This window comes from Scomber japonicus, chromosome 3 (genome assembly GCF_027409825.1).
Source record: "Scomber japonicus isolate fScoJap1 chromosome 3, fScoJap1.pri, whole genome shotgun sequence".
In the NCBI taxonomy this organism is placed as follows: domain Eukaryota; kingdom Metazoa; phylum Chordata; class Actinopteri; order Scombriformes; family Scombridae; genus Scomber; species Scomber japonicus.
Genome location: NC_070580.1, coordinates 23706811 through 23733804, shown reverse-complemented (window position 1 = coordinate 23733804; position 26994 = coordinate 23706811). Strand labels below are relative to the sequence as shown.

The following is a 26994-nucleotide window of genomic DNA, read 5'->3' as shown; positions in this document are numbered from 1 at the left end:
ATGAGCTGCAAATGTTTACCTGTCTGGCCAACTAGCTTTTATGTCTACAGTAGTAATCTAAGCTACAATTACTTCAAAAGCTTATCAATAATTAACTACATTCTTTATGTAAAATGGCCAATTCATGACATGGCATATCCATTCTGTGGCTTTTCTTGGAAGCTGATGATGGATGCTAGCAGAATCACACATTAGTTATCCAAAACTTGTTATCCAAATAGTGCTACATTTGCCAATCACATCAATAAGTACTCATCCTAAAAACATTTTTCTCTTGTAACATTTAAAGTATACCATTTAAAGACACAAAGCATAGCCAATAAAACCATCTTGCTTGTCCAAGTAGCAAAGCAGGCAAACAGACTCAAATCTTACTATTTTTTTCATACTTCTAATGCTAAATACTACTAATACTATACTAGTGATGCTACAAAATGAGAACAGTGCTTTAAAATCAATGTATTCTACTGTAGTCTACCACCCAAAAGCTTGCACATACTTTCATTCAAGGGAATGGAGAGGTGTTTCCAAACTTTTGAGTGTTACTGTATGTAACTTTAGCTTCAGGATTTTTAGTTCTACATCATATACCTAACTATCAAGTGCATATGTAAGACCCTTTTAAAAAAAACCAAACAATATTATTGTTATAAAGCAGGACAGCTGTAAACATTCAAAAGTAAACCGGAGATAGTATTTTCAAATCATTTTACTAGCTTAGTTAGCCACCTAGCTATAGAAAAATCTCAGTCACCAGTTTCATTTCAGCCAGCAAAATCAACGCTCACTGGCAAGAAATGAGAAGCCTATTTCTGTCTACCTCTGCCTGGAATCAAGGACCTACTGTTTAAAAATAACTAAGTATTTTGAGTGGTAAATCTGCCCCTGCTATCAATGAAAACAGCATATGTACTGTAAGAACGGTTACCTAAAGGATGGATGGAGAAATGGAGAACACAAAGCTTGCTCAGCATAATAACAGTAACTAAGAGGGTATTGATTAACGGACAGTTAACCATCCCAGTTATTATTGCTATAATATGACTGTGTCTCTGTGTGTGTTTATGATCATGCATGCCAATAATTCTCATATTTTGTACTATGATGAACACCACCAGCCACACCAGAGTGGCGTGAGCAACAATGTGGTTGTGAGTGAGGATTTTTACCACTTGGAGGGAGGAGGAGGAGGGGAGAGCAGGCCAGAGTAAAATATTTTTAATTATAGCTCTGATGCCTGCTTCTCCGCCTCCGAGGGTTGGACCCCCAAATGGGCGCGGTAGTACTCCGTCTCATAGTGTCTGCGTCGCTCACTGCGTTTGAAGAACCCACACTGGGGTGACAGATGACCACAGAGAGGTGGGAAAAGATAAGTGGAGAATGAAATAGAAAAGGGATTTAGGGATTGAGAGAGTCCCCAGACAGAAGTGAGAGTAGACAAAACAAAGGGAAAGAGACACAGAGGACAAATACAAGTACAAAAGAGGAAAGGAACAGATGAGAGTGAGCTGGAAGCAATAAAATGATTATAGGACAGAAGAGAACAAAGCAGATAGAAATAACTGGACCATCGTGGAAAGTTATGAGAAAATGGCGGACTGGAGTTATGGGATTGAAGGGCCCTGAACTGCTTGTATTAATGTTTGCTACCACAGAGGCACAACAGGTGTTCATATTATAGTTCCACCATGATGATTTTCATATATTATTAATGATGAAATACTCATTTTTTTTACTAAGCAAGAGCAGAGAGTACAAGGGTGTTGTGATTGGATAAAAGTTAAAGATCCTTTGTGTGTTACCTTAAACAGTATGTAGACCAGTACAGTCAGCAACAGGATGCCTAACAGGATGGCTATGGCGATGATCCACCAGGGGATCGAGTACTGGTCAGCCAGACCAGGCTCAGGATAGATCATCACTGGAACCTGGAGGGAAAGGAAGGACACAAAGTGCAAAATAAGTTGAATAAGTGAATTAATCAATGAAGTAGGCCTCTAGTGATGGTAGTCTTGTTTTAGAGAGTTAGCTTTGGTTACACTCTGGTTACTACTTGTAAATGTTTTTCAAATGTGCTACTGTCTACGTACTTACTATGAACAAAAAAAGATTATAGAAAAGGTTCACTTTTTTTTTTACCTGAAAACAGCAGCCAGGTCCTCAAATGAACATAGACACATGTTTTTGTCACCATAATTATTCATCCTGGTTATATTGCCCATTAGAGGATCCCTTCATATTGTTTACAGTGTGAATGATGGGGGACAAATTCACATCCAAAGTCCTTTTGTTCAAAACTGTATATGCATGTATGTGCTTATGTGAAGCTTCAAATGAGTCAAATCAATATCTTTCAATGTTACAGTCATTTTAGTGCCAAGTCCCTCTTTTTGTTACTACACTTCCACTGCAGCTCAACAGAGAAACACTGACTGAGGAAGCACAAAGAAGGAATTTGATGCTAAAAAAGACTGTACAGGTGGCAGATATCCAATTGATATGACCAACTCAGACTGGTGAGGCCTCAAATAAGCTTCACTTAAACACGTCACTTTTTTCATTTATTTTTCTTACACAGATTGACTTTGTGGACACACTGTGGATTTAGCCCCGATAACCACTGAAAGCACATTTGAAGGGAATCTTTTAATAGCCAATATGAACAGGCGGAATCATAACAGGAAGTTAAATCTGTACATGGATAAGTGTGTGTACTGAGTACCTGTGCAGCAGCATCCTTGAGGAGCAGGTGTTTGATGCTGGACTTCACAGTAATGTTTGCTCTGACCAGCAGCTCCAGAGCACTGACTGCTGGGAACTCCTGAGAGGCAGAGAGAGAAAGGTACCATAATGAAAACTTGGTATTTGAAAGCTTATCACTCACATGAACTGTTTAGAGGGATATTGTGTTTTTTCATTAGAGATACAGTCCAGCTCTTAAAGTTACCATGGGATGAGAAGAAAATTGTGTTTCATTGTGAACATATAACTTTAAAAATGTTATAAGATAAATCACCTCAATATAAAACACTGCATCGAATCCATATTCCTTGATGCTCTTTATTCTCCCTCTTAAATACAAATATACACATACACAACACTCTGTGGCGGCTATTTTCAGTTTACTGCCTGCCTAACATCAGAGCCTCCTGAGATCTCACCTTAATCAATCTGTAAATGCACTTCCTGCAGTTATCATCCATTCACTTACATTAGTCATGTACTTAGCTCACTGCTGGCAGCAGCTGTAACAGTTGAATTGAAGCTGTAATTTGCAGTAAGGTGTTGATTGATGTGGTGACGACAAGATCTTTTACCTCTATGAAACTACTGTTCCACAGCCATGCACGGATCTTGAGGATGGCCTGACCAGAGAAGCTGTGGAGGGGACACTGGAGGAGCACACAGCGTGCCGAGTCCAAGAGACAATCCTGAAAGGAAAAATGACAGTTGAACCCCTGGGGAACGTTTTCAAATGGAGACAAACATAAGTAGCCATGAGAGCAGGGACAAGCAAAGTAACACAGCCTTTATTCATTTGTACATCTGTATTTAAGGGTGTTCCGTTTGTTTGTATAAATTTGCAGGAAATCAATAAAATATACACTTGCATAATTTCCTCTCCTTTCCCTCTGCCTCTTTCCCTTTTATTTCCCCCCTCTCACCAGTTTGAGCGACTTGCGTCTCTCTGAAGCTGCCACAGCTGGGGTGGTTCGTCCCACGCTGCCTTTTGTCATCACTTGACCTTCATCCTCTGGGTAGGAGCGGCGCTGTCTAACAGCCTGGTGGGAGTGACACATTGACACATGCAGAGATGGATCAGTTGCTTGACATGGTTCAAGAAAAAAACATAAACGTCTTGTGTGTGTGAAATATATGCAATCTAATAGAGTCTTGAAAAACTCTTGTAGCATTTTTTTTTCCGGCACAGAAGCCTTTAGTTAACGATAGACAGACAGGAAACAGGAGAGAAAGGGGGGTGTGACATGCAGCAAAGGACCTCCAGGCGGGATTCAAACCAGTGTTGGCTGCACATGTGGCATGCGCTCTAACCACTCCACCACCTGTGCACCACATTTGGAGTATTTTTACAGAAATGTATCATTACCAATCCCAAATAATAACAAAAATGAAATCGAAGTAAAAGTCCATCGGATATGATTGGATGTTAAAACTCTTTTTTGTGTTTTTCGTACCATTGTTTTTCAGTGCAATATAAATAGGCTTTTGTGGATAATAGAAATATGAATCTTTGTACCTATAAGTGGATATAGACTGAGTGGAGTTGCTGTTGGAGCAGATTTCCCGTCAGAGTAAAACATCAACTGCCCCACTTACCGTTTCAGTGACATTTGGTGGAGGCTCTGTAGGTGAGGAGCTCTGTAGCTTCAGAGGATTCAAGAACCCCTTGGGAGTGCAGAGGGTGTTTGGGTGACCTTCAAACTTCAGACTAGAAGGGTAAAGGAGCCATTTCCCATTGGCCAGCTCGTGAGGCCACATGATATTGAGGAAGGCCGAGCCGAGCGTGTTCAGAGCTTGACCTGGATTAGCCACCTGAAAGACAGAAATATATACAGTATGTACATGTAGATGTGTGTGTTGGCACAAATATTTCTGCATTTACTTTTCCTGAGTTGGAACAATTTGTTTATGCTGCCAAATTTTAAAAAACACACTTTCCCTTGTATTTAATAATGTTGATTTTTGATTCATTGTAATTTATTTTATGGCAAATCCCAGGAAGACTAGCAATGACACAATGGATGCTAATAGGGATTCAAATGAAATAACAACAATAATAATAATAAAAAGAAAAAAAGAAAAAATTATAAAATAATAATAATAATAACAATAACAATAATAATAATAACAATAATAATAATAATAATTTGAAGAAGAAGAAGAAGAAGAACAAGGAGAAAGTGTGATGAATGGATTTGTATTTTTCTGAAAAATAAATAATTCTGTATGTACACACACATACACACACACTCATTCCTCACCACAAACTCAAAATCCACAGGGCTTCCAATGTCCTCCAGACTGGTCAGGGCACTCTCTCCCTTCACAGCCCCGCTGAAGAACAGCTGGTGAGGACGAGCGAGCCTACAGTATGATCACATCAGTAGGTCAGACAGCTGCACACACTCACACACAGCTTCATATGGCAGGTTAGAGTGTCTTTCTTACAGCTGCTAGACAGAAAGGTGGATTTGATTTTAATCCAAATGATAATGGATGGGTTTGTGTTTTTATCTAAAGTGCAGCCATAAAGTTCAAGTAAACTAACTTAAGATAAAGCAGCTTTCTCAACCACACAGTTTTAAATTATTAATGGGGAAAATGGAAGATTTACTCACCCGCTGACAGACAGAGGGAGCTCTATCACAACCTTAGCAAATGCTGTGACTGGGCCCAGATCAAGCTGTTCACTGATACTGAGGACAAGAGAATGAGTGAACACAATGGCAACAGAATTTATACATCTAATTAAGTCAAATATTTGCATTTAAAAAAAAACTTGATTGTCAATGTTCTCATCTTGACTTTTCACTTTCATAAAAAAATGTAGAGGACTTACGTAGTCAATACAAGATCTGCAGTCAGCTCAGTGGTTTCGATCGTGATATTAGATGTGCTCAAGTTGATGGAGAATTTCAGCTGCAAAAGCAAAACAGTCAGACAACATAAGAAGTGAATAAGCAAAAATTACACATCGTACGCCGTTGAAGTTTGCCTTGAAGCAAATTATGCTGGCTTTGTTTCACGTTTCAGGAAAGTAATATCAAAAGGTGTCAAATATTTATTGTAAGATATTCACACTGTTTAGTTCCTTTACCTTAGTATCTCGTTTCATGGGGTTTCCCAGGTCACATTCAACTTGGGAGCCATTCTGGTTAGCTTGACACCTCATCTACATCAAATAGTATCAAACAAATAGTGTCAGCAAAAACTGACAGAGCATTTCAGTCTGAAGTGAAATTTCACCACACAGATGAACCATTATCATCACAGTGATTAATTATTAAAGTAAGATTCATTGTCATACGTTTAAAAACAGAATATGAATCAACCAATGAAACACTAATTCAAGACTTGATCTCAATGATTCTGTGATTTATTGTAAGATCATACCTGTGATGGGATCCTGGAGCCAGCATACGACAGCGTGCTTGGAAGGTTGATAAGCAGCTGAGCAGCATGAGCGTCATCTCCATCCTCATCAGGCTCCAGCAGGTTAGAGGGCATGTTGGTGACGGTGATCTCCAGCACCACCAACCGCTGGTCTGACAGGGAGAAGACCTGCACATCATCCTCATCTCTACATAAACACAGAGAGGACATTGAACATAGGGATTAAAAATCAAGTAAAGTGAGTATTGAAGACAATGTTGAATAAGACTCCTTACATCATTCTATGATATAAAACATAAGAAGATGTTCAAAAATATATATTTGTAGTCATTTATAAGAAGTTGTAAAATCCCTCTGGCTGGTGTTTATTGCACTCCAGACAACACTGTTGCCTCCTTGGTTAATTATGACGGCTTTTTAAGATTTTTTTTTTCCAGACAGACAATAATGGAAGATAGAGGGGTGTGTGACATGCAGCAAAGGTCCTCCGGCCGGGATTTGAACCAGGGTCCGCTGCGTACGTGGCATATGCTCTTAACCATTGCACCACCTGCACACCGGGTATGAAGCTTTTTAGTACTATTGTTAAAACTCCCTGTTTGAACCTCCAAGGCTTGTAGGATCAATAACATTTTAAATCACTGAGCATTTGTTACTGTTTTGTTTTCTCTAGTTGTAATCATTCTATTGATTATGTCACCCTTTTTCCTTCATTAAATGTACTGTATGCAAATGTATTGGGTATTCTATCAGTTCTGTATTTTTACTGGCCTGATTTTATTAATTGTATGACTTGTTTTACCTCTGTTCACACATAAAAGCACTGTTGAAAAGTGTTATTATAGAAAGTAGGAAAGTCATTCATAGCTTAGAAACATTTAAAATCACAAAATAACCAGCCAAAGGGACTTTTCACAACCTGCCAACCCAAAATGTGTTCTTATTAAACGCTTAAAACTAGCATATATTAACATCAGTAAATGGTTAACTAATCATTAATAAAGTAATAATATCAATTTATAAACCCTTTAGAAAGGGTGCCTTTTTATAAAATGTAAGAATAAATTAAATAAACATGAAACAGTGGAGTGGATGTTTTAATGGTAAGCATTCACATACATCATTCCCATTGTATCATAATTGTTGGTGTTGGGGTATAGGTTTCTAGGCAACAGTATCTCAGGCAGCAGTTAACATCATCAAATCCACAAAATGGGATACACAGATACTAACTTTGGCAGAGGGGTGAAGAGGTCAGAGGTCAGGGGTCGTGTTCCAAACTGGTAGCTCAGCTTCAGGTTGCTCTGACAGATTTTGTCGGTGCCACATCCTTCCCGCAGGAAATTCACCTTCAGGGAAAAAACGAGACAGATGTGAGGTCATCCCTACATCTGTGTTTTAATGCAAAATTTAAAATTAGTTTGTAAACTCTTCCACATCCATATGCTTAAAATACAGATATGGTAGATTGAATTATAGATATCAAAATGCCTATTGAACGGCAGATATTACAGAAAAAACCACAGTCAATGCAAAACCATGGTTGCAGGCTGTGTGTGAGAAGGTAAGAAGATGAATCAGTTTCCAACTAAATAAGGACCAAAACTCAGCTAACTGTACTTTATGAAGATCTTACACCACATGCAGGTGATGTTCCTTGCAGCAGTTCTGTATTAACAGTGGTGCATGTGAAGTAACTATCTAAGAACACCAGGATCAGAGTGAGGACGTTTTTATGACAGTATAAAACACTGCAGTTAAACACAAAGCTCATTCTTGTGCATTTATGTTGTGGACTGAAAACAGTATTTCAGATATGTTTTATGATGATGTTTCATTATACTTTAACTTTATTATTATTATTCATTTGAATTACAGTCAAAAGGAAAACTGTTGAAGGGAAGTGTTACATAAAGGCTTGACTTGTTTATACAATAATCTGTGGGCAGGATTCATCTGTTAAAATGAATCCTAACCATAAAATACTTCTGGTTCCTTTGTTACAGACCTCAGAGTGCAGTGTGTTAGAGGGAGAAACACTCAGTACAGGCGCCAGCTTCTCCAGCTTCTTGGTAGCTGAGTGTCTGCGTGGTGGCACGGGCTTGATAGTATGGGTTATTGCCAGCGAGATGGGACGCAGTTTGTCACGGATGTTCTCCTGCATGTAGATTATAAAACAGGTTAATGGTCAACAAAAACTCAAAGGCTTACAGTGGGTATAAGGTGTAAAAGAGTGTTGACTTGTGCATATTTTGACTTCTATAAGTCAACATATTTAATGAAAATTATTGATTGCACTGAAACTGGAAGAAATGCCAAAACACACATTGTACATCTTCATCTATTATTTATATATGTATTTAAGTATTATTGTTACCACCCATTTGATGCCTATCAGAAAAAGAAAAGGCAAAGAACAACCAATAATTACAGCTGATCAACATGAACATCCACATGAACAACAAAACAACATTACTGACATGGAGCTGGAAGACAGCAGTGGTGCACACAGGGTGACGCTGGTGATGCAGCTCCACTTCTTCTGTCTTCTGAGTGTACTCCGGCTCCAGAGAACTGCGACCCAGGAAATTAACACGATGTGGTAGGCCCAGCTTCCTGCGCTCTGCGTCCGCTTCAAAGAGCACCACAAGGGCTTGATGGGAGTAAAAAAGGGGAATGCATAGGGAGAGAGAGAGAGAGAGAGAGAAAGAGAGAGACACACACAGAGAGAGAGAGAGAGAAGGTGCGATGTGGAGGGGAGGTGAAGGGGGGTTGAAATACAGAAATGTCAGGACACACACAGAGAGCAATTAAAGAGCCCGCCAGGGACAGAACATATATTAAAAAAACTCATCTGAGGGAGTACAGTATTACACAGCTGTGATTTAATCATAATAAAGTCTAATGTTACCCCACATATAAGGTTACTTTCCACTGTAAATAGAAATAACTCCTGACACTGAGGCGGGTAATATCAAGTCCCAAATGAGAGAAGAACCAAAATGGCTGAGGTGTGACTTACTTATGTGTGGTGAGTAGTGTTTTGGGTGGGCTGTAAAGGTGAAGCAGGCCTTGACCTCCACGCTAAAAAAGTCAGATGGTGGAAAGGGGAAAAAAAGATCTGTGTTAGAGTTATCACAACTTTTACAACTGTTCTAAATTAAGATAATGTATCATTTTGAATAAACCATGGAGAAAGATTTATTTAAAGTCCGTGTAAAGTAAGAATAAATATGTGTTCTGAGTTTGACATACCACGGTTGGTAAGTCTTATAAAAGTAACTTTTTGTCATATTTTGCTTAGACTGTCACTATGTAAAGACAGCATTACATGAAACTAGTAATCTGTAAAAAAAAAAAAAAAAAAAAAAAAAAACAGGCTCATTTAACCCCACCTACTGCTCCTACTGCAAATTGCCAGAATCCACCACGACCGGACAAAAAGACCCAATCAGAGCCAGGATTGTGTCTGATGGAGTGTCTGAGAGCTGTCAATCACTGCTCACACACACAGCCCCCTCCCCCTTTCTCCTCAGCTCGGTCAAGCTCATATCTCCGAGTTTCTAGGTAAGGTATAGCCATGTGAAAGTCACTGTAAAGCGTTTTATATCTAGCTGTGTGGAGTGTAGTTCATGTATTACCGATCGCGTGCACATCCATAGTCGCGTGCCGTCGTGTGCACGTCAGCCTCCTCTGGGGGAGGGACTTTGGAGGCAGGGCAGGAGTGCAGCAGAGAGGGTGAAAGCTGAAAGTTGTACTTCTTCAAATTTGATGCTAAATCCTCTCTCTCCTCAAAGTTACCAACTGCAGCTTTAACCACCCTGCCAAATTTGAATGATTAAAAAAATCGCCAAATATATGAAATTAGGCTTCAAAGTTGTGTAGAAATCTCCCTGTGGGAGTGCCCACCAAGTCCGCTGAAACCCCGAACCCTACCAAGTGTCACCTGTCAGTCAAAGTCACCACCTCTACCAGAAACATGGACGCTACGTCCGAGAGCTTCCGGTGGCTGAAGGCTGATTTATGCTTCTGCGTCGGACCGACGGCGTAGCTACGTGTAGCCCTCTGCGTCGATGCGGACGTGCACCTCCAAAAAATCCTAACTACGCGTCACGGCAACGCGGACTGCAAGGGCTGCGATTGGTCCGGTCAAAGCGTCAATTCCTCCGGCAGTTGCTTTATTTATTAATAATGAACAAAAGGTATGTGTTTTCTGTTATTAGCGCTCTGAAACTATGCTACATGCTACTGTGACCGGAAGATAAACAAGGATACAGATAGAGACTCTCTCACACACACACACACACACACACACACAGCAACTCGGCTGCTAGCTCGGCAGCTAACTCAGCTAACTGTAGTAGTAGCATAGAGCAGGGGCGGGTTTATGCCAACGCGGCGGTGATTTTCAGACCCGCCCACTAAATCCTGAACACAGAAATCTTGAAACAGTTTGTGAAGCCTAGCCAATTCAAACATAAATGGTTGAAATGCTTTTTAAACCTTTTTTATTAATACATTTATGACCTATTTAATGTGTTTAGAAGAAAATGTCTGAATTCACTTTACACGGTCTTTAAGTTAAGTTATTCAATTAAGAGTTAGTTAAGTTATGCTGGACGTTCGTCGCAGTTATCGGTTCTTACCAGACTCCTTCTCTGCCCTTACAGTTGTGCTGCTCCAGATCAATGTGTTGAGGGTCAACAGCTATTTCCCTGACCACATGAATGACTGGACGAGACCTTAAAGATACATAAAGAAACACCAAGGTGTATGTAAGTATGACTAACTCATGGTCAGTGCAGATACAGGATTTATGCTCAGATGTGTATTTCATGTTGGTTTTTTCCTAAATCTTTACAGTAAAAATGTTCACTCTATGTCTATTGTCATACGTTATCGAAATTTTAAAAAATATATATAACAGTTTAACAGTTAAACCAACTCTTTTCTCACCTGAAGAGAACCACTGAATCATTAAGGGAGCCCACTGCAAGGTCTGGATAGTGGTTGTTATCAATATCCAAACTACCTGAGATGGAGTATCCAAAACGTCTCACATCAAAGTCACGACCGTCTAGCACCTGATGGGATAAAGAGTACAGATCACTCCTTCAATCTTATTTTTTTTTTACCTTTCATCTATTCTGCCTTCTGTTAAATGATTAAACTACTATCTATGAAATGTTTAACTCACCTGAGCAGGTTTTGTTTCAATTCCAGCATCTGAACCTCTGTAGATAAAAACTTTGCCATCTCCATCAAAGGGTGCTCCAACAGCAATATCTGAACAGATACAGGATTGATTGATTTGCAGTACTAATTGCACATTATTGGAACTAAATACCCTATTAGTTCTTCATAATTTACATTTCAGTAGATGTTAATAATGTTATATGATTTAATCTCATAACTATACGTTGCAGTTATAACATAAATTGAATAGAATCTGGCCTTTTCTTTTATTTCCCCCTCTTGAATTAAAGATAATATCACAGAAAATGTATAATGCCTACAAAACATTCTTCATCCACATATCAGATATGTTGCTGCACGATCATTTTCATCAAATTATTCATCCATAAAAAGCTGCAGTAACTTGTTTTGTTCTAAATATCTGGAATCTTGACTTAGGTTTAGTCTTATGGTAACATCAACACAATATGTACCATGAATGTTTAGACCCAAAGTGCAAAGTCCATGGGGCATCACAAATACCTTTCACTACAGGTACAGTTCTGTTCTGTGGTTTTGTCAAACCGTTATGAACTCAGTGACAATATTTTGTTCTCACCTCCGTATCCATCCTGGTCCAGATCTCCTACGTTGCTGACTGTCATCCCAAACATGGAGTCATATGTACCATTGAGACGAATGGGACGGGCCTGATCGTCCCAGTGACCAAGGGGGTTCAGGTACACATACACTGCTCCACCAATCTCTGCCTTACGGTCGAAAAAGTTAGGAGCTCCAACAATCAGGTCGGTCCAGCTATAGACAGGAACCAAAACACAAAAAGTTCAATACAATTCTTAAAATGACACCTTCCCCTCTCCTTCATTGAAAGGTACACACTGGACCAAGACTGGCTCCAAACTACTAATCCCTCTTGTCCACATATCTTAAACTCAGATTTAAAGTGAATTTTTCCCCTTGAGAAGATGAATATGAAAACAGCCTTCTAATGTCAAACTCAAACATACATCATTCTGACAGTGAAGCTCGAACATCTAAATGACATAACAAGAAGCAAAACACATTTTTGAGACAAGGGTGACTTTTTTAATAATAATAATAATATAATGATAGCATTATTTAAAGCTTTATTGCGTTTTGGGAGTCTCTAGAACTTATTATCCTGTTTTTTTCTTCTAATTTACAGTCTCTTTTTTATAAATATCACCACACTGACTTTTCATTGAGCCCTTTGCTCACCCGTCTCTGTTGAGGTCTGCTGTAGCTACCGAGTACCCAAATGAAGAGGCCAGCTCCTCCCCCCAGAAAATGTGCTGTGGCACCAGCCGGTACACATTGTCCTTTCGCAGGAGCAGTACAGCCCCTGTGTGATTGGCCCTGGGTGCCCCCGCCACAAAGGTAAGCTCCCCAAGGCTCATTATTCCCATGGCGGAGTCCACAGAGAACCCTGGAAGAAGAAGGAAGCCAGGACGGAGGGGAAGACAGGAGGGTTAGTATTGACTGTGTGGGTCAGAGGCTCATCTCCTTTCAGTGTAGCATGTTCTGCTCATCTTCTTACTAATGAAATGTGTGCCTTAAGCAACTATTGATTTTATGCCAAACTCATGATGGGTGTAAATGTCCTGTGTGCCATGTTTGCTAGAGGGAGGCTGTTGTAGGAGAGGGAATGGTTGGTCTGCTGGTAAGAGTAAAAAGGCCGGTTGTGACATTAACAGAGGGAGATGTATTGGGCTTCCTCTAATGTCTCATGAGATTCATGATGCTGCAGCTTTGTATCTGTTGCAGTGAATGCAGTGTGTAAACATAGCGAGTGGACATTAATCAGATTTATAGCCTAAAGCATCTCCTCCTTTTTGTGTGTGTGTGCGTGTGTGTGTGTGTGTGTGTGTGTGTGTGCGTATGTTAAGGAATGTGAGGATGTGCTTGCATATAAATCAGGTAGCAGAAGAGAGTGAACAAGTGGAAAGGGGAGGGTTGTGCATGTTTGCCTCATGATTCAAGATTGTGGTGAAATTTTTTTATCAAGCTGTGAAAAATAGCACATCATATCAAACATTTCAACAGAAGCAATCACATGCATTTGCTTCACTGATTTCAAACATGCATGAAGGCGTGAAAAGAGAGGACGATCTATTAGGACGTTTGTTAGTCCTGAGTAAACATGCAGGGGGAGACACAAACAGAGACAAACAGTGAGCAGCTCCAGGGTGGCAGGTGTGGAATGCAACAGTCTGTATCGCAGCTCCTGTAAAAACCAACGGACAGAGGCAGGGTGCCACTTTTTCCACACAGGGTGTCTTTTAACACACAGGCTTGCTACAAGGCCGACACTGTAAATCTAAATGGAGAATGGAAGCTTAATGTTGCAAAAGGTTTTTAAAGGGGGTGGGGGCCATGCAATAGCTTTACAAAGGAAGGGCCAACACTGGTCATCTCAATAAATGGTTTAGTTTCACTTTGTTTTCATAAGTTTAGTAAATCAACTGTAATAGGAGTCTATAGGTATTTTTTTCCCCATTTTGATGATTCCCCATGATTATTTCATGCTGCATTCCTATTGGTTGGCTAGTAGACTTAGGTCATAGCAGCAGTCACATTGTGATATCTTAAACTTTCTGACTCTCACTGTCAGAATTTTGTCCCAGGCTATCTTTGTTCACAAGATTAAAAGAATATTCAGCAAGTATCTGTTTTGTTGACCTTTTATAGATATTCTCAGCAAGTGCTGATATCAAGACTTATTATTTATTTAATTTCATATTTCATTCTCAATATATCAATCATATAACAAATTGCAGGGCATTTTACCACAACATGGTTGAGGTGGCCTCAAATGGTGCATTACACCTCCATCACACTGCATTTAGCCTAACACCCTGTAACAAGGAGATTCTATGGACAGGATTGAATTTGTCCTTGATGGAGGTAAAAAGGGATGTATGCCCTTATTCAGTGAGGCACATGCTCCAGAATGTCTTTCTATGGATTTGTGTGTCATAATATAGTAAACAGCTCGAATCGTGCGATCCATGAAATATTTAAAGATAATATTCTAATAATGAAAATAATAACCATAAATAGCTACATCATTGTCTCTGTTATTTTGGTTAAGCATGCATAGGTGTGGCGTATCATCTGGTTAGGATCAATGGAAGCATGTGAGTTATAAATGAAGGCTAAAAGGTCATGTGGGAATTAGTGTTGTCAAGGCAACGGCTCAATATGGAGTGAGTAAGAGGGTAAGCAGGCTTGGAGGTATGTGAGTAGAGAGATTTATAGGAGATCCACACACATAGTGAAAAGTAATAACCGGAACCCGACAATACAATAACAATAAATAGTTCCTGTTAAGTAGACGAGGGGTCGTTGCACATGAACGCTACACAGAACTACAGAAAATATCTCAAGATTAATGACAAAAATACTTTCTTTAAAAGAAGAAACTAAACTACTGTTTTCCACATTCAACTGGAAATCTTCCCAACACACCATTCATGGTTAATTAAGTCAGTTAAACAGCTCAACCAGTAAAACAGTTTAGTAAAACTATGACAATCAGCGAGAAAACTACCACCAAGATACCCTGGAAAGCGTCATTTGGACAGACACATGCAGACTACAGACGACAGAAATCGACAGACAGAACAGACAAACACTCTGCTGCTATAAGAGACGACCATCTGTCAAATCAGAAGCTAGTTAGTGGATGAAATAATAAAATTAAAAGAATACAATTAAATTAGACAAAATTGAATAAAATTAATTAGCTGAGGTCAAACTTATACATTACAATTTATTTTACAGCTAATTTGATTTTTTATTAATTTCCTGAAAATTGATGATGGTAGAATTTGTTACCTGCAAATTCCCAAGAAATTATTATAAACTGAAGGGACCTGTAAAACAAAGCATTGCCAACTTTTACAATAAATTAACAGTTTTGGATGTCTGTCTCCTTATAACAGTAAAGGTGATAAATTCCCATGTAGTACATAGATAACACACTTCAAATCTATATACGTAGAGACGAGGCGGAATTAGCAAAAAAGGATTAAAACGAAGACGAAGAAGAAGGCGGGACAATTTCCACTACAAGCCCAGTCCGATCCAAACAACAATAACACCTCACGCCTACAAACCTAAGTAGCTATTATGAGCTACATCCTCAAACGGTGTAGGCCGGTTGGAGGGCTCCAGAGTTTTGTACAGCAGTGCATCTTCAACGGGGCTAGCCATGAACAAGAGCCCTATGGCCCAAGATAGAACAAGGAAAGGTAGAAAGAGAGACAGAAGTGTGGAAGGGGAGTGATTGGGTGGTGAAATGGTGAAGGGGGTAAAGAGTGAAAAGAGAGAAGAAAGAGGGAGAGGGAGGTGCAGGTGAGACAAGCTGTGATTGATTGGTGTTTTGTCTTTGTGGTGCCGCAGAGGTTTTTCCCGCAAAACCTCTGGGTACCTGGTGGAGAGACGACGTTTCAGGCTCAGACTGTACCCTAAAGTTACCTCACCACCACCCACTTAAATTTTTGACATGTTTTCATCTTTAGAAGAGGGCGGTGGATGGAATGAGGATAACGTCATCCCTCTTGTTCGTCCGCGATAGGGTGAGAGCCAAACTTTAGGAAATACTGACATCATATGAATTCAGCTCAGGCCGGAAAAAGCTGTGGACATTTTTGACAATGTCCACACACATTCACACGGGAAATTGTGGAGCTATATTCAGGATTTTTTGAGAGTCACACACAGATAGGATCAGCCAGAAATAATCCCAGTGACAGGAATGGCTTGTGTCCCTGCCTCATACAGTTTGGCTGTTGCTACTGCCAGTGGATATGTCAGGGTCCAGTCTGAGCCCTGGTGTCGCTCTCCTCCGGGCCCTCTCTTTCTCTCCTGTGCACAAGCAGCAGTGAGCAGGGAGGGCAAATCCTACCCAGGTAACTGTGGTAGGGCACAGGGATGAGCTGGGCATTTAGCTGTTTCTGATCTGCCACCTCGTAGGGCCCATCGTCATAGAAACCGAGGTCAAGCAGAGTCTGGTTTAGGAGCTGGACACGCATCTCACCTGGAAAGGAAAAATGTGAGGCCACACAGCAAAGTAACAATAAAACATTTACACCCTCTCACAGTAGACGTACTGTGCCTCATACACGCACACACACACACAAACACACACACGTATAATCACACAGTATCTGTTTATCTAATTACATTTTCTGTACACTTAAAGTAGCAGGCTTGTGAGGGAAATCTGAAAAGTCTCCTGGATGACAAAATGGAGAATGATATTTTAATGTTATTTAATGTGAATTTTATAATTATAAAGGATAGTATTGATCCACCAGACCTTTCTTTGATTAACCCTTACATACTGTTCATATTCTGACTCATAGTTAGTCTCTACAACAATTTATAATCATAAATTCCCAGTCATTAATAAATGTTTGATTAATCTTATGGAAAAAAGGAATTCGCAATCACTATTTTATGGTCCAGGTGAATATTTTATAGAATATGATGAATACACCATGTTTGGATGCAGATTTTTGATTCGTTTTTTAAAAAAATTAAAAACATGTTTATACAAAAATGTGACAGCTGCTCAAAACATTTAAAACCATGCATTATTTTTGTAAACTGTGAGTCACATTAGGAAAAGTCCAGCTAAAATAAATGTGTACAGGGTTTTTTTTACAGCTCTCAAATGTAAAAATTGGTGAAATTTGACCATGAACAGTATGTAAGGGTTAAGTGCATGCCATTGCTCTGCATGAATCAATTACCATAACACTGTAAGTACTACTGATTTAATTAGAATAAAGACAGTCAATGTGGACCTTTTTTTTTTTTTTTTTTACATCACATTAGAGTTAGATGAAAAATTGTTTCTAATAAGTCATATTGTCCACAGTCAGACATCAGCAATAAACCACAAATAAACTGGTAAAAATGTTTAAGGTTAATTTATGAGGAAGGGGATACAATGATGTGGATATCATTTTCCTTGATAAAATATTGTATATTTTGTTTTCCCTTTTGTCTTTTCTCTGCAAATAAAAATGTCATCATACAAAGATAAATGTCTGTAAATCTGTTTTTCACAGCGTTGGTTCTTGATCCAGCACCTCCACAGGCCAAACAGACACCATACCTTTCCAGTTGTATGTTCCCGGAGCCCCGAACAGAATGAAGTTGTTGTCTGGGGTGAAACTGACAGACAGGCCCTGCTGACAGAAGCCAAACTGCTCATGTCCCTGTGGCCGACCCTCGCAGAACTTCCACTCCCCTCCATCCAGGTCATCTCGCTCTGTCAGGTCCTCACTCAGGACGTAGCAGCGCCCGATGGGGTCGCGGGTCTCAGAGGTTTGGCTTACACGTTGTCTGAGCTCATACAGGTGAGCACAGGTCTGTTGAGGGACAGGGAATAACATTCACTGTGTTTGTTGTAATAAGAAATTCATAAATGTCTATAAAGCTTAAAATATGTCTTCTGTCTACACAAATCATTGGATCAACAGCAGAAAAATAACACCAAACTCTTTACACTGATGCATTTACATGATGTGCTCTTTACTTACCACCACCTTCCCTCCAATCCCCTGGCTCTTTACAGTCACTCCCAGCCACTGGTTGTCTTTGCTCTCTCTGTCCAGACTCACTAAGGGAAAACACAGAAGGAAGTGGGAAGCATAAAGGTTTCCGTATTGTAAACCAATTAGGATCTGGTTCACAGTATAAGCAAACAACACTTTGCAATGCAACAGAAAGGGATCCTATTCCAGTTCAATATAATTATGTTTTACTTTTCATAATGCAATATAAATAACAAAGCAAGAAAAACAATTTTGAGATGTTAAAGAATAATTCTAACATTCACATAATCTTGTACACCACCCTAATACACTGGGAAAGGTTTATTATGATGTAAAGAACTACTGCCACAAAATAGTCAAAGATTAGTTTGTTAATCTCACCATCTCCATCGATATCCACTCTCTTACAGTCGTACTCTTCTGGTGTGATTGGACACCTGAACAGGGCTCCTGGCCGACTGCCCTGCAACAAGCCCTGCCCTGCTGCTTGTGGTGCCCCCACCAGGATCCTGAAAGAACATGAGTGATATTTAATTGTTAATACCTAGTCAATACCAGGCAATCAGAGATCTCCATCTACTGGAGACTGGGGATTTCTAAATTTACAGTAGTTGCTTGAATGGCAGCAAGAATGACTGCAAAAAAAAACAAACAAAAAAAAAACTACGCCCTTTATGTTTTGGCAAGGACACACCTTACTGGAAATGATGCTGACCCCCCATTCTCAGTAGTAAATTGCATGTCCTTGCCTCAATATGAATGACCAGACTTTAGATTGGTTCTGCAATGCAGGTTGTTTTTTTTGTTTCCACCCAGTTTTAACAACAAAACGAGCACAATGTTTAGAGACTGACCTGTGAGTCCAATTGATACCTGGTGTCAAAGATTGATGGTGTATGTTGCAGGGATATAAAGTATGTCTCAGAGGTCCATACAGAAGTTTTACAAAAGCGATCTAACTTCAGTATGGACAGAGTTTGCATTAATAAAAAGCAATATAAGGTAAAATAATGTAACACTAGTTGGAGTGGTTAAACACAACAAAAGAAGTTTCCATAATGCAATCGTCTGACTGTCACTGCTGACAGGCTCATTGTTCATCATCTGTTTTCATGTTATTTCACACATGACTGTTAGCTGACCTGTGTCACCAGTACTGTACGAACACCTGCAGCTCACATGACACTATTCAAATCCTGCTGAGACCACCTGCAGTTACTTAACATGCTGTTATCTTGGCTTGAAATTGATTCAAAACAGCACTGTGTACTGTATCTTCACCAACATGCTGTGGCTGTCACCAGCTATCCCTCACTATCAAGGCAGGGAAAAGGTTTTATTCTCAGTGAGGTGGTTGCTGATATTTTGGGGCCAGTGTCACTGCCCTCTGCCTTATTAGGAGTGGCTGAATCAGGCGAGGATGCTATTTAAAAACCGAACGTTGAGCCACATTCCACCTAACACTGTCAGCCATGGCGTATGCATGGAAGCGAGACTTGGAGTAACAGAGGGAGAGATGAGAGTTAGGAGAAAAAAGATCAGGGTGAAAGATGGAAAGAAAAAAGGATGAGTTAGGGAGAGGGAGAAACATATAGAGTGAGAGAAATCTTAAACAACAATCTTAAACTGGATGAAACAACAAAAGCAGCTACAATGTGACTGTATAATAATTACACATTGAATAATAACTATTTTTATCTATCTCACCACACTCATTTTATTACATATACTACATATATAATTACTGCACAATTTATAATGACATCCTTTTCCATTTCACTATTTAACTATATGTTCTTCTCTTCACTTCTCTCTGGATTACTGAAGAATTTCTTAGTCTTACATTATGATTTAACAACAGCATTGGAAGAGAAATTGTCACCAAGCTGCAACGCCTATGTGAACAGTTCCCACCATGCACCAGCCCCCCTACATCTGTCTTGTTATGTACACACTTTAAATTAGAGCTATCTCTGTGGCTTAGAAGTATTTTGCCTATAAATACAGTGTAGCAAGCCGATAGCATTGGACCATGCACAGAAAGCCAGACAGTGAAGTGGATGTCTGAGTTTCACAGACACTCATCATGACAACAATGCTGGGAGCACAGCAACAAACTTCTTTTGCTACTAAATTACTCTTTATTACTTGCGTACTGTCTTTTTCCTAATAAGTATCTTCAGCACTCTCTCACAGACAGAAATCATGTCGACACTTATGATGATTAGTATATAAACTACTCAGTTGATATAAATAGTCCCCAGAAGATGTAGCCTGTTTGGTAAACAACTGTAATTTTTAATCTAACAGCAGCACCACCAGTATGTCATATTGTCCACCTGTTCTGGGGGCTATGGGAGGCCGGGGCAATGTTTTCCACAGTCTGTCAGAAATGTTGAATTTAAACATTGATATTGCTCCAGGTGAGCATCTTATCATTCCTGGCTGACTGTCAACATCTGTGGGATCAGGAAAATATCTTTGACGGTGGAACTTGATGCTATGTAAATAAATAAATAAAGTATGGTAAAGGAGTAACATACATAAGTGCTGAGGTCACAAATGTTGTGTGTAAGCATAAGCAAAGTAATGCTGTTGGCATGGTTCAGATGTATTTTGCAGGTCACATGGCATGGTAGCCCAACACTATTCTTACCATGAGGGACTTAAAATCACAAATAATGTAGTGGAACATTATCCACCTGTTTCAAAGGTAAGGTAATGAGCATTACAACATTATAATGCTACAAATCAGAACAATTCAAAGCTACGTAACCACGAGAAAAAACTACTTCAAGAAGGGGGAGCCAAACATGATGTACTCGACAGCTGTAATCCCAACATCTCACTCATTTTATACCAAAACAACAGCTGTCCATTGTGACTCAACATTTTTATAAGAAAAAGCTTTTCGTCACTTTCATGCTAGCCATCCCAGTACACACACATGCTTCTTCTTGTACCACCCAGACTGCCAGACAGCTCTGCTCTCTATTTTCTACTCCCTCCTTGTCTTTCCTGTCAAATACCTCTATTCAGGTGCAGCCGTGCATGCCTCGAGAGTGATTCCCCTCACCTTAATGAGTGAGAACCCCAAACAGCCACCCAAAGTAAGCCTTCTCATGAGAAATAATGACTGCATCACATCACTGGTGGTCCACATGAAGAACCAAACCAAACACTGTTAAGCTAATGCGAACACATGTTAAACAAAAGGGATTTGGTTAAGAGGAAGAGCACTAAGAAAAACATGATAAGATCTGATCCCACTTATAGCTCAACATTCCTGGGAGCTCTGGTTTATGTTCAGAAGTTAAGGCGATACCTCTCTTTCCTCTCCACTAGTGCTGATATACAGGCAGGTGTCAGGGTATACAGGTGGGGGGTCTATTAAGCTGTTATGCCAACAGTATTTGAAAAAAGAGAAATGGATGGCTCCTGACCTGTCTGTCTATATTTAGTCAACTGTACAACTCCTCAGTATTTCATAACCAGACATGAAACCAAAGTCATATTTCCCTAAAAAGTCTCATAAAATTACTAACATGTAAGATTTAAATTAAGATCGTTAATTGTCATTCCTTCATTTAAAATACTGGATGCAATGTTTTCTCAGAGAATAATGCAATTCATGTGCAGGTGCATCTGAGCTTTACCACCTTAAAAATTACCTGTCATTAACGAGCACTTAAAAAATAAATCAAGTGCAGACTGTGAAGACACTAGTTTAGTTCATGTGAGAGAAGTTGAAGCTGTGTTTTTTATTTTATTTAACTAAGCATGAATTACTACTTGAACAGTTACAGTTTACGTGTTACGCTTCCATAGTCCCATATTTGGGAAAATATTTGAGATCATTCATTCCTATGTTCAGCTCGCTAACATGAAAAGCATCTTTGTGTGAGAAGTGTTTTATATGATTTTTGGTGACCTTAAAACTCATCACAGCCATGAGCAGCATGTCAGTAAGTCTCTTATATGGAGTTTAATGATTGTGTTTTGTGGCTGTTGGATCCAACAGGCATACTTGTCCTGATTTGACTCCGATGAAAATTCACAGCTGAGTATACTCTCATTTATTTGCCCTTTACCCATGTCATAGCTCACTTAATTGTTAATTGTTCAGGATTGAGTCTGATAGTATGATCCAAGCTCATCTTTCAGTAAACCCACATTAGACATGGAGTGAGAGGATTTTGTGTGTGTGTGTGTGTGTGTGTGTGTGTGTGTGTGTGTGTGTGTGTGTGTGTGTGTGTGTGTGTGTGCGTGTGTGTGCATATCCTGAGTCTGGAGGACATATCAGGGTGTTGAGTGTGACTGTGGTGGACTGTAGTGGAAAACCCACATGCACCCAGACTCCACAGAGCCAGCACCAGCATGGCTGAAGTATGTGTGTTTTTGTGTGATTTACATTGCCAGGTGGTATGCACAGATTAGATAACGCACCTGGGCCCTGCCTGCATCAGGTACCCTGCCAAATCTGACTAAATGATTAGAACAAAACTAAGAATCTACAGCCCTGTAAGCAGCATAATGTCATTAGTTTTGCTGATATTGACGACCCTCTCTGCATAGGACACCCTGGCATCTCTGCGATTTAGCTAACATGGACTGGCTGCTCAGTATAAACTGGTAGCAGGCCTGGATTAACAACCTCGGGTGCCTCAGGGTGACTACGCTTGAAGTACCCCCCTCCTCTGACTTCACATGTAAAAAAGTGAAATTTACTCTGGCATGAACGCCATAGATTTACAAAAATGTATAGCTAAAGTACAGGCTTACATACTACAGAAAAACTTTAGATCCAACCAAAACACAACAAATGCCATACAAGCCCTTACACTGATGCTCAAATCTGAATGCAACTCACATCCCAATGCAACACATCATGCTAAATATCATTATTTCCATCATAAATGGCCTGTATGAAGAAAAAAACATTACTTAAAAAATAAGGCAAGCCTAACAACAACCATTGCAAGAATACCAACATGAGAACATATTTCTTATCAGCAATAAAGTGTACTACTGTACTGAAATAAACAGCATGGCTTCCTCTTCCTTTTTCGCTTCGTCATACAGCACAACACAATCTGTATCCAGCCTGAAATTTAAAGTAAAGTTTGAAAACCAGCAAATCATCCTAATTTTGGAAACTGACTGATGACTTTATTTATTTATATATTCATTTTAATGCAGATTGGAGCAGAATGACACCCAGAGGTGATTTCTTTAGATAGTTGATCTCTCTTTATTATACAAAGACACAACTCGTATGGTTTCTCCTTCTTTGTCCAGCCTTGACCCAGGTTGTAACAGTCATAAATTGAAGTAATAAACAACAACCCTTTCATGCATGAATTATGATAACCTCAGTCAGGATTTTTCTCCTAATTTTTTCATTTCCCTTTAGGCATGAAAAAAAATATTTGAACTTCATTTTTCTTTCACCAAATGATATACTATTACATTATAATAACATAAATCAACTGATCTATAACCAAAAACATTACGTACTGCAGGTTTAGTGGTAGTGTATGGGATGACGCACTAGTGTCCACTGTGGTGGCTGACGTGTAACTATGCCATCAAAATCCTTTCATACATAGGAAAACAGCTTTTGAATAGCTGTCCACTGCAGTGACCACTATGCGTGAAAGGGTTAAAAATCTGACTTGCTGATGCAGTCAGCAAAGTTATTACAGTTTGTCAGATTTCATGACAATACACCTAATAGTTTTTAAGATATTTCTCATAGCCAAAACTGAACATCTGAATGAAATGTCAGTTAAAATGACTTATAGTACGTTGAAATATTCTACTAGAAATTTTGACATGATGGTGGTACTAGATGTAAAGTCAGGGATCACCAAAATCATGTGGATTTATTATCTGGAGACTGTGAGTGTCTCTCAGTCTGGGTGTACTATACAGGTTAATACACACGCTACATAACCTCAACATCCACAGTTTGATTCCTGCAGCACACTTTTTTGCATGTCATTCCCTGTCTCTCTCTTTCCCCTCGTTTCCTGTCATCTCTCAACTGTCACTGTCAAATAAATGCAAAAGATGTTAAAAAAAAGATAGCTGTCTGTACCAAAGTTGCATTCCACTGATAGACTGATGGAAAGGCTTATTGGAAAGGTTATTAGCGTGAACAAAAACACAGAACATAGTTAAATAAGAATATGCAGAGGTAAAAATAGACATCTTGTGTCACTCACCACAATTGAATATTGAATTGATAAGAGAGTAGACCAGCCAGCCAATGAAAGAGTTCATCAAGTTCTCAGTTATTGTTCAATTAAGTAATCATTATGTGGACAGAAATAGGGAGGAATATGTAAATCAGTGTTTTCTTGTTATATTATGATTGAATATGGTTTATATAATCCATGATAAACAGCTGCTGTCAGCGAAACTATAACAATGTATTATGAAGCATTTCCAATGCCTTTAAGATTAATGTACCTCTGCTTATTTGGTAGTGATTTACAGCCCCACCCTCCAGTGATACCAGAATGATCCCTGTTTCTAGATGATCATCGCACATCCAACACAGACAGCCACAAAACCCTCATTACACCCACGTGTTCATTGAGGGGAGCATGTGCAGTGACCCTGACTATCCCATCCACCCCTCCCCCATCCACACCCCATCCACACACACGTACAAACCGCCTTCACTCCTCCCCCACTCTCAGGAGTCACATCCCTGCATACAGCCTCCAATACAACAGTGAGAGAAACACTGGGCAACAATACATCAAATTATGTAACTTGAATTCAGACCAGCGCTCTCTCTCAAAACATCAAGAAAACACTTCAAAAAACTTAAAATCTTAGCTCAAGAGTGTCCTCATACACATGCAAGCTGCATGTGTATGAGGAGTTTTCATGTTTTCCATTGAAGGATGACAAGCTCTCCCAATTATTGTCATTTTCAAATTCAGTTTTTTACTGAATTTTTTACTGAATAAAAACAAGGCTGTCTGTTCTTTCTTACTGGGAAATAATGAGATACAGAGATGCAGGGAGTTCATCTGGCAATGGCAACATGCCTAGATGTGAACACACCAACATATGAGATAAATTAATGGCTTGTTTTATTTTTTTATGGAAAGAAAAATGTAAGAAAGGAGGGCAATAATGTTGATGTATGAGAGGGAGTCATTTCAGACACTCAGCTACACAAGCTGACATCAATTTGTAAACAATGTTAATGTGATGGCTCATCATCCAACCAGTATGCTGAAGGGGACAGTAACTGTTTTTGTTTAAAGTGTAAATAACCATTTAAAGAAAAACTTTTTAGCAGCAAATTCAAGCTTTTTTTTTTCAAACCCATCCCTTCCTTGGAATGTTTCAGGCGTGGGCATTCAATGCCTAACAACATTCATCACATGCTTAATCAAATACGCCCTAAAACATTTCCAATATTTAGTTTCATGACCATTTCAGTAGCTTCCCTCCCTCCTAATCTCATTGCTCCCATCCTTTAAAATCTGTCCATCAGAGAGGCTGTTGCTCTATAGACAGTGGCTCCACAGGATCCGCATGGGGGCCAGGGGCTCTTTAGACCTTCTGTTGTTATCCTGAGGCAAGACTGTGACCTCTGACCTGGAACACAAACACACATACATGCAAAGCAAAACACGTGCAGGCATGCAGAGGTTAACAGAAACATGAGTGTAGAAATGGACCTGAATATTTATTCACACACACACATATATGAAGACATGCAGACAACAGGAGGCTGTGCAGCAACTGTGTAAACTAGGGATCAACACACTGACTGCAGTCTGTCCAACAACGCCATAAAACAGAGCTAAAGGGCCGCTTTCAGAAATCCCGTGTCCACACCTGACTCTTGCTTCTCCTTTCAGTTTGCTGATGAGAAAACGACAGCTGAGAATGAGGTGACTGAGCAGTGAATCATCAAGTTAATATTTCTATTCTCCCACTCTGGGCAGAAGAGGAAAGGGCAGCGTGATGCACAGGAAAGTGCAGAAAGAGAGAGGCAGAAACAGCTGCCAGTCTGTGCAAAAACCCCTTTGGGATATTGTGGTTCACTGCCCACTGATGTGACTCAACTTCCTGCTTAAACAATTTGTTTTACACCACAGGAAAAGTTCTATATTCATTTAAAAAACTAAAAATATTTAAACTGTTCAAACACCACACTGAAAGTATATTTGAGGTGGAAAGACAATACAGACATTTTGTTTTCCTCTGTAACAGAGAACAATGGTAGCCCCATCCTCACTTCATATGCATCTTTAACAACCCCTAAGCTCACCAGATGCCCCACTACTGATCAATAAGTGAATGTCTATTTCTAGGCATAGATGGAGTAATGATTGGCCCTCAGGTCCAAAGTGTAAAGAGGACACAGTCCCAATACCATTGTGCCTCTGTTCCTCTGAACTCCGCCTGTCTTCTCCCCCGTTATCCACTCATCTATTTATTGATTTGTCTACCTAGATACTTATCTATTTTGGTTCTTGAATTTCACCTCGGTTTTAAGTGCTGCCTTTTTTCTTTTGTTATTTTCCTGCTTCATGTTTTTAAGTGTGATAATTGCAGTATTGGTAGTTCAGGCCATGAGCATCAGGTATCCATCTACATATCTTCCTGGGGACAGGAACAGGTGAAAAGCAGGAAAACACAAGTTAAAACACATTCAGTAAGTCACACCTACAAGCAATTAAGAGTTTCCAGGTCACTTGACCTGTATGTCTTTGGACTGTGGGAGAAGTTCCTGCAGGGTTTGTTTTTTGTTTTTGCCTTTATTGGGTAGTGGATACTGAGGTGGCTGAAACAAGGGAAGAGAGAAGGAATTTCCCTGGCTGGTATCAAACCTGGGCAGTTTCAGTTATGTGCGCTGTAAGAGTACTCTATTCTCACCAAGATCTTTGTTTGTGTGCAAAAAAATATGAGAAAAAAGAAACAGAAAATGAAAGAGTGGAAAGAAAGAATGACATTCATTAGTCTCCTAATCACATAATAAGGCTTGTAGTGAGAGACTGCTAATTGCATCTTCATGATTCTAAACATATGTAAAATGTAA

At 39.5% G+C, this 26994-nt stretch overlaps 1 protein-coding gene across 2 annotated transcripts in view; it reads right to left on the bottom strand.

The window, feature by feature from the left end:
- itga7 (integrin, alpha 7) overlaps positions 1–26994 on the bottom strand; it is a 35518-nt gene that overhangs the window by 1829 nt on the left and 6695 nt on the right. The window contains exons 2-24 of one of the 2 annotated variants that reach the window (XM_053315253.1): positions 18303–18430; positions 17907–17986; positions 17480–17735; positions 16262–16393; positions 12571–12778; positions 11930–12126; positions 11333–11421; positions 11092–11219; positions 10782–10877; positions 9158–9219; positions 8616–8788; positions 8144–8293; positions 7369–7484; positions 6136–6322; positions 5840–5914; positions 5582–5661; positions 5361–5438; positions 5004–5106; positions 4327–4554; positions 3666–3770; positions 3318–3431; positions 2723–2821; positions 1803–1928 (exon numbers count right to left, since the gene is read on the bottom strand). In XM_053315253.1, the coding sequence (XP_053171228.1) occupies positions 1803–1928; positions 2723–2821; positions 3318–3431; positions 3666–3770; positions 4327–4554; positions 5004–5106; positions 5361–5438; positions 5582–5661; positions 5840–5914; positions 6136–6322; positions 7369–7484; positions 8144–8293; positions 8616–8788; positions 9158–9219; positions 10782–10877; positions 11092–11219; positions 11333–11421; positions 11930–12126; positions 12571–12778; positions 16262–16393; positions 17480–17735; positions 17907–17986; positions 18303–18430 (3010 nt within the window). Of the gene's footprint in view, positions 1–1802; positions 1929–2722; positions 2822–3317; positions 3432–3665; positions 3802–4326; positions 4555–5003; positions 5107–5360; positions 5439–5581; positions 5662–5839; positions 5915–6135; positions 6323–7368; positions 7485–8143; positions 8294–8615; positions 8789–9157; positions 9220–10781; positions 10878–11091; positions 11220–11332; positions 11422–11929; positions 12127–12570; positions 12779–16261; positions 16394–17479; positions 17736–17906; positions 17987–18302; positions 18431–26994 lie in introns of both variants that reach the window. The other variant, XM_053315254.1, reaches the window with a different exon arrangement.